Source organism: Chionomys nivalis, chromosome 18 (assembly GCF_950005125.1).
Source record: "Chionomys nivalis chromosome 18, mChiNiv1.1, whole genome shotgun sequence".
Taxonomy (NCBI): Eukaryota; Metazoa; Chordata; class Mammalia; order Rodentia; family Cricetidae; genus Chionomys; species Chionomys nivalis.
Window position 1 is genome coordinate 5,875,826 of NC_080103.1, and position 12,222 is coordinate 5,888,047.

Consider the following 12,222-nt stretch of genomic DNA (forward strand, 5'->3'; position numbering starts at 1 on the left):
GGGCATCTAAGTGCGGTGTACCTGTGATTCCCCAGAACTCAGGGACAGAGGCTGTGGTATCCAAGCCATCTCGGCCACAGAGTAAACTCAAGGCCAGCCTGGGTGACATAAATCCTATCTCAAGCCAAACAAAGAAAAAAGTGTACATTTTCAGTGCAGATGTGTTTTTCCCAAGTATTTTTAGTCAGTTGAGTCTATAGATGCATAACCCATGCGTATGAATGGCTGATTCTCTGTTGTCCTGGTTAGATCTTTGGCAGCTTGATATAGGCTTAGAGTCATTTAGAAGACGGAATCACAATTAAGAAACTGCCCTGACCAGATGGGTCTTTGTGGAAGCCAATGGGACATTTTCTTAACTAATGGTTGATGTGGGATGGCCCAGCCCATTGTAGTTATAGCATTTGGGCTTCTAGTACCTGCGCTGGTGGTCCTAGACGATGTAAGAAAGCAAGCTGAGAAGCCACGAGAGCAAGCCAGTGACCTGTTTTTCTCCGTGGCCTCCGCTTCGGCCCCCTTTTCCAGGCCCCGCCCTAACTTCTGTGTGTGACGCACTTTTCTTCTCAGGCCACTTTCGGTCGTGGGGTTTGTCACAGATGGAGACCCTAAAGCAGGCGTATGTGTTTGTGTTAAATGTATTCTAACTGAAGTTGGTCACTGTTGAAGGAGCTGCGGGCCACGTTCCTGCCGCCTGGCTCCTGGCCGCCAGCTAGCTTATGCCCCGAAAAAATTACATGGAAACTGTATTCTTTTAAACACTGCTTGGCCCATTAGCTCTAGCCTCTTACTGGCTAGCTCACACATCTTGCTTTAACCCATTTCTAATAATGTGTGTAGCCCCACGAGGTGTGGCTTACCAGGAAAGATCTTAACCTGCGTCTGTCTGGAGTGGGAGAATCATGGCGATTGACTGACTCGGCTTCTTCCTCCCAGCATTCTGTTCTGTTTTCTCCGCCTACCTAATCTTCTGTCCTATTAAAGGGCCAAGGCAGCCTCTTTATTTTTTTTATTTTTTATTTATTTATTTTTATTTGTTTGTTTGTTTGTTTGTTTTGATTTTTGAGACAGGGTTTCTCCATAGCTTTTAGTTCCTGTCCTGGAACTAGCTCTTCTAGACCAGGCTGGCCTCGAACTCACAAAGATCCGCCTGCCTTTGCCTCCCGAGTGCTGGGATTACAGGCGTGCGCCACCACAGCCCAGCTTGGCAGTCTCTTTATTTAACCAATGAAATTAACACAAAACAGAAGACTCTCCCCCATCATTTCCCCTTTTTCTGTTTAAACAAAAGCCGAGGCAGGCAATCTCTGAGTTCAAGTGTTGTGGGAGCTGCCGCCCCAGCTCCTGATCGCCTGGCTAGCTTATGCCCCAAAATAATGACACACAAACTGTATTCTTTTAAACACTGCTTGGCCCATTAGCTCTAGCCCTTACTGGCTAATTCTCATATCCCAATCAACCCATCTCTAATAATCTGTGTAGCACTAGTCTTACTGGAAAAGATTCAGCATGTCTGACCTGGCGGCTGGCTGCATCGTCTGCTCTGGAGAGCAGCGGCGTGGCATCTGAGCTCACTTCCTCTTCCTCTTCCAGCATTCTGTTCTGTTTACTCCACCCACCTAAAGGCTGGCCAATCAAATGGGCCAAGGCAGTTTCTTTATTAGCCAATGACCTTCCTCCATCATTCAAGGCCAGTCTGGTCTACATAGTGAATTCTAGGACAGCTAGGGCTACACAGAGAAACCCTGTCTCAAAAAGAACCCAAAATAATATATGTTAGAGAATAACTTTATGTTATCTAACCCAATTTATTATATAATTTGTATCTAATATAACAAAATTATATGTTATATTATATATAATATATATAATTTATGTAATTATATATTTTATCATATATATATACATATATATATATATATAATCACATGTTTTTAACTGGAGGCCTAGCTTGGCATAGTGGGCTTTCCTCTTATGAACAAGGATTTAGGTTCAACCCCTAGCATCGCCACCAAAAAAAAAAAAAAAGGAAGAACAGGGAACCTAAAGTAAACTATGTAAGTAACAATGTAGAGATGTAGAGAGAGAATATACATATGGCTGTTGAGACAGGATCTCACTACAGTAAACTATGTAAGTAACAATGTAGAGAGAGAATATACACATGGCTGCTGAGACAGGATCTCACTACATGACCCAGCCTGCACTTGACTCTATCGTCTGGTCTCAGCTTCTAAGGGCTAGAATCAGTTTTGTGCAACCACACCTAAATGTGCGTGTTTATGTGTATATTACATGTGTATATGCATGCAGCACATGATTATGCATGCATTTACATATCTCTTCTAAGACTTTCCTAAAAGTTAATTGCTTTTCCTCAAGATATATGTCATGAAGCTGAACAAAATGGAACTGTTACCATTTCAAGCTGATGTGGAAATTGGTCAGATTATTGAGGTCCCCATTGCAATGTATCATGTCAATACAGAGACCAGAGAGACCATCGCATTTACCGACTGCTCTCACCTACCCCTGGATCTCAACTCGGATAAGCAAGGAGTCTTCACTCTTTATAAAGAAGGCAAGACAAAGATCTTCCTACTTTTCTCCTTCATCCTTGAATTAAGGGACCAATCACCCCTGTAGATTAATTTATACAATTCCCTCCCTTCCTCTCTCTCTTTAACACACACACAAACACATACACACACACACACACACTCATGACCCTGCTATGTAGCCTAGGCTGACCTTGAATTAATAACCTTCTTGTGTAAGCCTCCTGAGTACTGGCATGAAAGACGTGTGCTTCTCTGTAACACCTGTACCCTACACCTTCTCTGTAACACCTGTCCCCTACACCTTCTCTGTAACACCTGTCCCCTACACCTTCTCTGTAACACCTGTCCCCTACACCTTCTCTGTAACACCTGTCCCCTACACCTTCTCTGTAACACCTGTCCCCTACACCTTCTCTGTAACACCTCTACCCTGTACCTTCTCTGTAACACCTCTACCCTGTGCCTTATTTATTGGCTTTGCTGGTAATTGAACTCTGGGCCTTGTATAGGATGATGAGCAGTCCAGTTCTGGGCTACAGTAGAAAGGTGCACATCAACTCAATGAAAACAATGGGCCCTCGTGGGCACATGAAGGCATTATGTTTGTTTTGTTTGAGGCAGGAGTTGCTCTGTGCAGCTTGGGAGAATACTCTGCATGAGCCAAGTACTAAGATGACAGGCACATGCCACCATACCCAGAGAAGGTTATGGTTTTAAGATTTTTTGGGGGGGATTGGAGAATTTGGAGAGATGGCTCAGCTGTTAAGAGCACTAGCTGCTCTTTCAGAGGTCCTGAGTTCAATTCCCAGCAACTACATGGTGGCTCACAATCATCTATGATGGAATCTGATGCCCTCTTCTGGTGTGCTGAAGATAAAACATCCATACAATAAAGTACATAAATAAATAGATATGAAGGGTTTTTTGAGATAGGGTCTCACTATATAGCTTTTGACTGGCCTGGAACTCACTATGTAGACCTGGCTGGCCTTGAACTTCCAAAGTGATGAGACTAAAGGTGTCATCATGCTCAGCCAAATCTTTTCAGTATTTTCTCTTAGGTGTGTATGTCAGCATGTGGGCATGCGTACTTGAGTGCTGGTCCTACAGAGACCAGCGCTGTTGGGTCCTCCGGACCTGTAGTTCAGAGTGGTAGTAAGTGGACATGTGGGTGCTGGGAACGGAAGAGCAGTCAGTACTCTTAGTCACTGAGACATTTGTCCAGCCCTAGGTTATACTTCTAATGGGTTAAAATTATTCTCTTTCTATAGCCTAATTTCTTTAAAAAACAAACAAACAAACAAACAGCTACTTATTAATCTGAGTTATGGTAAGCTTTGGGGTGGGTATTTGTTTGTTGTTGGGACAGGGTTTCCTGTAGCCCAGGCTTACCTTAAAGTTGCTTTGTAGCTGAGGCTGGCTTTAAACTCTGGATTCTTCTGGAGCCACCATGTCTGTTGAAACCATGTCTTTTGATCGAAAGGTATTAAAAGCCCTGGACCGGAGCACTGTTCTAGTGTGCACGTAGCAGCCATGTCTCCAGGCCACACTGTGGTGACAGTCAGCGTGACTGGGCATGAAGAGCAGGTTGGGAGCAGTGCCACATTTGCCGCGTACGAGCCTCTAAAGGTGAGCTGTCCGTCGCTAGCCTGGTAAAGCCCTGGCTGCTCGCCATCCATTCTCTCCACGAAGGCGCAGCGGTCAGGATCTGTGGCCTCTTTACTGTTGTCTCTGTTTAGATCTCAGCTCACATCGGACCTCTGTGGTGTGGGAATTTATCCCCCAAGCTTCCTGAATGAACTCATTCAGGCACAGCTTTTCTCTTTCTTTCTTTCTTTCTTTCTTTCTTTCTTTCTTTCTTTCTTTCTTTCTTTCTTTCTTTCTTTCTTTCTTTCTTTCTTTTTGTTTGTTTTTAGACAGAGTCTCATGGAGCCCAGGCTGAACTTCAATTAGACATGTATCCAGGATGATCTTGAACTTCTGCTCCTCCTGTTTCTATATCACAAGCTTGGGGTTACAGTAGTATTCAGTCACACTCAGTTCATGCCCTGTGGGCTGGAACTCAGGCCTCATGCATGCTAGGCAAGCTTCCAACCAACCAATGAATAAGCAAATAACCCCACCCCCAACTAAACCACATCCCCCACCTGTCAGTAGCAATAATATAATAATATTATCTTTAGCTACAGAGAAACCCTGTCTCAAAAAACCAAAAAAGTATATATATATATATATTATCTTTATCTTGCATTAGCAAATTTTAGGTATTTAACTTTCTTATTTAATAATGAGGTATAAGCTATAGGAAATTAATCACATGAGATACTAATTTTAAGGTAATATCTGATTTTTACATATGTATATATCTCTGTAGGCACCACTCACACAGACTATTAGCACAGTTCCTTTTGAAGATAGCTACCTCTCAGCAACTTCCTATCCTATGGAAGAGGGGTCAGTCATATTTACCCCTTGTGTTTATGTATTTTCAGAATAGCAGCCAGTATTTGGGGCCATTAGGGTTAGTCCATTAAATATTATGACAAGTGGGTTCAAAATAAAAGCAGGGCGAGCCTTAGAACTGCCCAGATGTGACCTCAGTGAGGGGATCTGTGCTAAGGCAGAAGAGGGAGAAGCTCACAGGGCCTCAGCCCCACACAAAAGCCCTACAGGCAGCTAAGGATGCTGAAAGCGGGAGCAACGGTCCCCTCCATGGAGAGCGCACCAGCTGGTTCTTGTCTTAGTTATGGTTACTGTTGCTATGAGGAAACACCATCATCAAAAAGCATGTTGGGAAGGAAACGGGTTTTTCTGGCTTACATTTCCGCATCATCAAAGGAAGTCATGACAGGACCTCAAACAGGAAGGAACCTGGGAGGCAGGAGCGGATCAGAGGCCCCTGAAGAGGGGCTTCTTATGGCCTTGTTTCCCACAGCTTGCTCAGCCTTCTTTCTTTCAAACCCCAGCACCAGCCCAGGGATGGCCCCGCCCACAATGGGCTGAGTCTTTCCCATCAATCACTAATTAAGAAAATGCCTTACAGCTCTATCCTGTGGAGGCATTTTTTTCTTTCTGTTTTTTTCAAGACAGGGTTTCTCTGTGTCGCCCTGGCTGTCCTGGAACTCACTGTGTAGACCAGGCTGGTCTTGAACTCATAAAGATCCACCAATCTCTGCCCTCTGCCTCCAAGTACTGGATTAAAGGCATGTGCCACAACTGCCCAGCTGTGGAAGCATTTTTTTTTTTTTTCAAGACAGGGTTTCTCTGTGCAGCTTTGATGCCTGTCCTGGAACTAGCTCTTGTAGACCAGGCCTCGAACTCATAGAGATCCACCTGCTTCTGCCTCTCGAGTGCTGGGATTAAAGGCTTGTGCCACCACCACCTGGCTGGAGGCATTTTCTTAGCTGAGTTTCCTCCTCTCAGATTGACATAAACTATCCAGCACAGTCTCCAATGCCAGATGGTCAGCCCTGAAAACACACATTATACAGACTGGACAGGCTGTATTTGTGTACTTAGGAATATATATTTACATATACACAAATACTTACATATATGTAACAGCAAAGAGAAAGAAGCCATGAACTTGAGAGAGAACAAGAGGAATTAGGGGGAGGAGAGGGAAGGGAGAAAACCATATAAATGTGTTATATTCTCAGCCAGGCATGATAGCACATGCATTAATCCCAGCACTGAGGATGCTGAGGCTGGTGAGTCTCAAGTTTGACATCAACCTGATCTACAGAGCAAGCTCCAGGGCAGCCAAGGCTACATAACTGAGAACCTGTTTTCAAAATAAATAAATAGTAGAAATAAAGTTAAAAGATTATAATCTCAAAACAAAAATTATAGGGGCTGGGGAGGTGGTTCAGAGGTTAAGGACACTGACTATTCTTCCAGAGAATCTGGGGTTCAATTCCCGGGACCGACATGACTGCTCATATGCCTGTTATTCCAGATCTAAGGGGCCCTATACCCTCACACAGACATACATGTAAGCAAAACACCAATGCACATAAAATAAAAATTATAATAAAGAAGAGACCCTGTCTCAAAAAAATTATTATAGAGAAAAGGTGTGGGTAACAGTAATCAGAGAAAGGGGTTATGAATTTGAAAGAGAGAAAGGAGAATACATAGGAGAGCGTTGAGAGGAAAGGGGAAGGGAAAGAGGTGGATAGACAGACAGGCAGAGAGACAGACAGACAGACAGGTGAGAGATTTTTTGTTTTTGTTTTTCAAGACAGAGTTTCTCTGTGTAGTTTTGGAGCCTGTCCTGGAACTCTCTCTGTAGACCAGGGTGGACTTGAACTCACAGAGATCCATCTGCCTCTGCCTCCTTGAGTGCTGGGATTAAAGGTGTGCACCACCAGCACCTGACTGATAGATATTTAATCCAGGACTGGGGAGGTGGAGGCAAGAGAATCAGATCCAGGAGTGTGGGAGACCCGACTCTTTCTAAACAGATAGTAATAAAACAAGTCCCTAACTATGTAAGATGAATCTGTTTCAGGCTGTGAATCCTGTGGAAGTGGCCTTGGTGACGTGGCAGTCTGTGAAGGAGATGGTATTTGAAGGGGGCCCTCATCCATGGATCTTGGAGCCTTCCCGATTTTTTTTGGAACTGAGCATGGAGAAGCCAGAGAGTGTTAGAGTAACAGAGGCCCGGCTGCCAGCTAAGAGGAAGCAGAACCAGTATGTCTACCGAGTCCTGTGCCTGGAATTAGGAGAACAAGTAAGGAAAATAGCCCCTTCCTTCCTTCCTTCCTTCCTTCCTTCCTTCCTTCCTTCCTTCCTTCCTTCCTTCCTTCCTTCCTTCCTTCCTTCCTTCCTTCCTTCCTTCCTTCCTGTTTGTTTTTTGAGACAGGGTTTCTCTGTTTATCCCTGGCTGTCTTGTAGACCAGGCTGGCCTTGAACTCAGAGATCCCACTGCCTCTGCCTCTCTGAGTGCTGGGATTAAAGGTGCGCATCATCATTGCCTGACATTGGTATGATGTTGCAATGTTTGTTTCTTTAAGAAACAAAGAGGGGACTGGAGAGATAGCTCAGAGGTTAAGAGCACTGGCTGCTTTTCCAGAGGTCCTGAGTTCAATTCCTAGCAACTACGTGGTGACTCACAACCATCTGTACTGAGGTCTGGTGCCCTCTTCTGGCTTGTGGGCATACACACAGACAGAATATTGTATACATAATAAATAAATAAATCGTAAAAAAAAAAGAAACAAAGATTTGTTTTATTTATGTGTACTTGTATTTGCTTTTATGTGTGTAAGTGTGCTATGCTCTCAACCACTGAGTCATCTCTCCTTCCCCCTAGTTTTTTTTTTTTTTTTTTTTATTATGTATACAACATTCCTTCCATGTATGCTTGCAAGCCAGAAGAGGGCACCAGATCTCATTATAGATGGCTGTGAGCCACCATGGTTGCTGGGAATTGAACTCAGGACCTCTGGAAGAGCAGTCAGTGCTCTTAACCTCTGAGCCATCTCTCCAGCCACCCCACCCCCCCTAGTTTTTTGCTTTTAACTTTTGGATGCTTACTTATCTATATTTTGTTTGGTTTGATTTTTTGAGATAGTCTCGATGCAACCCTGTCTATCCTGGAACTTGCTATGCAGACCAGGCTGCCTTGAACTCACAGAGTCCTACCAGTCCCTGCCTCCCCAGTTTTGTGACTGAAGGTGTGTGCCACCATACCAGACCCATATAACTTTCTTCTGAATTTCACTAGCTTTCTTAGCCTGATTTTCTTCTTCACATGTGCTCTGTGTGCCATGTGTAGATTATATTCAGACATGTGCGGACACACACATGCAGATGCCCATATAGCCTGAAATTGACATTGGGTGCCTTCCCTAATCGAGATAAGGTCTCTTGCTGAGCCTGGATCTTGCTAGTCTAGCTAGCCAGCTTGCTCCTGTGTGCCGTCCCTGGTCCTGGGATTACAGATGGCTTCCATGCCTTTTTGGCTTTTAGGTAGGTTCTAGAGACTCGAACTCCAGTCCCCCACATTTGCACATTCAGCTATCTCCCCAGCCCCTAGCCAGGGCTACACAGAGAAACCCTGTCTCAAAAAACAAGAACAAATCAAAAGACTCTTCTTCCTCCCCTCCCCCAACTATCAAGAAGTGGACTTGCTGACTCCTACAGTATGTGATTCCGTTCACGGTTCTGAGGGTTCTACACTTCTCTGTGCGTCGGAACCACTCACTCCTGCCAGCACTGTGCACTGTCCCTTTCTCTCTGTCCTCACTAGCAAAAGCATTTCCGTTCACTATCGTGTCTGCTAAGGTTTTCCTAACAAAAATAAGCTTCAGGGACTAGAAAAACTCAGGGGTTAAGAGCACTTTCTCTGTCTACAAGCATGAGGAGTTCTGGAGAGTTCTGGTCCCAGTTATGATATATAATGTCCCAGTGCACACACATATTTGTGTGTATGTGTGTGTGTGTATGCATTCATGTGTGTGTGTATATATGTGCATCTGTGTGTTGAATGCTCATGCATTCATCCATTGGTGGACACTTTGGTTGTTTCCATGTTTTAGCTACTAAATTCTTTCTTTCTTCTTTCCTTTCTTCCTTTCTTTCTTTTCTTCTTTCTTTCTTTCTTTCTTTCTTTCTTTCTTTTTTTTTTTTTTTGTGGTTTTTCGAGACAGGGTTTCTCTGTGGTTTTGGAGCCTGTCCTGGAACTAGCTCTGTAGACCAGGCTGGTCTCGAACTCACAGAGATCCGCCTGCCTCTGCCTCCCGAGTGCTGGGATTAAAGGCGTGCGCCACCACCGCCCGGCTTCTTTCTTTCTTTCTTTCTTATATATACAATATTCTGTCTGTGTGTATGCCTGCAGGCCAGAAGAGGGCACCAGACCCCATTACAGATGGTTGTGAGCCAACATGTGGTTGCTGGGAATTGAACTCAGGACCTTTGAAAGAGCAGGCAATGCTCTTAACTTCTGAGCCATCTCTCCAGCCATAGCTAAGTTCTAATCTGATCTGAAGAGTCTGAAGAGCGCTGGTCCCAGCACCCATGCAACAAGCCAGACACAGTCCCTCCCACACCTGTAACCCCAACTTCCGACTTAACTAGAAAAAAAAACCAAACACACACCATCCCACCCTCTTCCAGGGCTCCAGGTTCAGAGGAAGACTGCCTCAAAGGAACAGAGCAGAGAGGTGAGGAAGCTGCCTCTTGCCCTCCAGTGGCCTCTGTGTGAAGTATTGTTAGTTATCCAGTGGGTCCAATTGGTAGCACCCGTAGTCACACGGGTGTGTCCACTAGGGCATGAACAGCCATCTCTCCAGGGAAGAGGGCTTCCTCCTCAGTAGCCTTTAACTGCCAACGGCTCCTCCTATGGAGCTATGGGGCCTTGGGGTCCCGTTCCCATCCACACTGTAATTTTTTAAACCAAAGTAAGTAAATAAGATAAAATACAAGCCGGGCGATGGTGGCGCACGCCTTTAATCCCAGCACTCGGGAGGCGGAGGCAGGCGGATCTCTGTGAGTTTGAGACCAGCCTGGTCTACAGAGCTAGTTCCAGGACAGGCTCCAAAGCCACAGAGAAACCCTGTCTCGAAAAAAAAAAAAAAAAAGATAAAATACAATAAATAAACTTAATAAATTTTTTATTGATACTTATTGAGCTCTACATTTTTCTCTACTCCCCTTCCGGCCTCTCCCCACCCCCTCCAGTCCTCCCCCAAGGTCCCCATGCTCCCAGTTTACTCAGGAGATCTTGTCCTTTTCTTCTTTCTATTTCCCACGTAGATTAGATCTATGTAAGTCTCTCTTAGTGTCCGCATTGTTGTCTAAGTTCTCTAGGATTGTGGTTTGTAGGCTGGCTTTCTTTGCTTTATGTTTAAAAACCACCTATGAGTGAGTACATGTGATAATTGCCTTTCTATGTCTGGGTTACTTCACTCAAAATAATGTTTTTTAGCTTCATCCATTTTCCTGCAAAATTCAAGATGTCGTTATTTTTTCTACTGTATCGTACTCCATGTGTAAATGTACCACATTTTCCTTATCCATTCCTTGGTCAAGGGGCATTTAGGTTGTTTCCAGCTTCTGACTATGACAAAGCTGCTATGAACATAGTTGAGCACATGTCCTTGTGGCACGATTGAGCATCCTTTGAATATATACCCAAAAATGGTATTACTGGGTCTTGAGGATGGTCTATGGAACATGCACCGAGTGGCAGGAGGCATGGGGACTCGGCAGGAAGGCAGGCAGTTGGTGGAAAGACCAGCTGTAGGGCATTCTGAATGTGAAAACAATCCCTTCCCATGATTTGTCCCCTGGGCTAAGACAGTCACAGGCAGATATAGTGAGCTTACAAAGAGCCATTCAGCCATGAGGGGTTGGAAAAACCAATGGCAATACCTCAACTTTCCCAGGTCAGAGGATTCAACACAACACCATGCTTAACGATCTCACCCAGTCAATCCTTTATTTTCAAATGCTTCTTACTGTCGTGTTATTTACCAGACACATCCTCAAGTCGTCCCCAACTCACGTTCAGGTCTCCCTTTTATATAAGAAATTTGGCCTATTAGGGTCACCAGTATATGCAGCAGTCAAAAGGACATCAGCCAATTATAACTACTGCAGAGGCTGCTCTTCCAAAGGACCTGGGTTTCTTTGGAACCCAGCACCCACATGGCAGCTCACAACAACCTAGATTCCAGGGAATCCAGTGCCCTTATCCGGCCTCTGCAGGCACCAGGCATGCATGTGGCGCACACACATACAGGCAGGCAAAACACCCACACAAAGTAGTAAGTTACAGTACAGAAGTGTTCCCTTTCCCCTACAACTTCTCCAGCATAAGTTGTCATCAGTGTTTTTGATCTTGGTCATTCTTACAGGTGTAAGATGGAATCTCAGAGTTGTTTTGATTTGCATTTCTCTGATGACTAAGGATGTTGAACATTTCCTTAAGTGTCTTTCAGTCATTTTAGATTTCTCTATTGAGAGTTCTCTGTTTAGGTCTGTACTCCATTTTTTTTTTTTTTTTTTTTTTTTTTTTTACTGGATTATGTGATCTTTTGGTGTCCAATTTCTTGAGTTCTTTGTATATTTTGGAGCTCAGACCTCTGTCTGATGTGGGGTTAGTGAAGATCTTTTCCCATTCTGTAGGCTGTTGTTTTGTCTTGTTGACCGTGTCCTTTGCTTTACAGAAGCTTTTCAGTTTTTTTTATTTTATTTTATTTTTATTGTTATTGAAAAAAATTTCTGCTTCCTACCCGCCTCCCATTTCCCTCTTACTCTTCTCCCCCTCCCCCCACTCCTTTCCCCCTCCCTCTCCAGTCCAAAGAGCAGTCAGGGTTCCTTCCCCTGTGGGAAGTCCAAGGTCCTCCCCCCTCCATCCAGGTCTAGGAAGGTGAGCATCCAAACAGGCTAGGTCCCACAAAGACAGTACATGCAGTAGGATCAAAACCCAGTGCCATTGTCCTTGGCTTCTCATCAGCCCTCATTGTCCGCCATGTTCAGAGAGTCTGGTTTTATCCCATGCTTTTTCAGACCCAGTCCAGCTGGCCTTGGTGAGCTCCCAATAGATCAGCCCCACTGTCTCAGTGGGTGGGTGCACCCTTCGCAGTCCTGACCTCCTTGTTCATGTTTTCCCTCCTTCTGCTCCTCATTCGGACCTTGGGAGCTCAGTCTGGTG

General features: G+C 44.6%; 1 protein-coding gene across 1 annotated transcript in view; it reads left to right on the forward strand.

The window, feature by feature from the left end:
- Nup210l (nucleoporin 210 like) overlaps window positions 1–12,222 on the forward strand; it is a 105,324-nt gene that overhangs the window by 34,805 nt on the left and 58,297 nt on the right. The window contains exons 13-15 of the mRNA XM_057793822.1: window positions 2,380–2,578; window positions 4,042–4,187; window positions 7,072–7,293. Of these exons, the coding sequence (XP_057649805.1) occupies window positions 2,380–2,578; window positions 4,042–4,187; window positions 7,072–7,293 (567 nt within the window). The remainder of the gene's footprint in view (window positions 1–2,379; window positions 2,579–4,041; window positions 4,188–7,071; window positions 7,294–12,222) is intronic.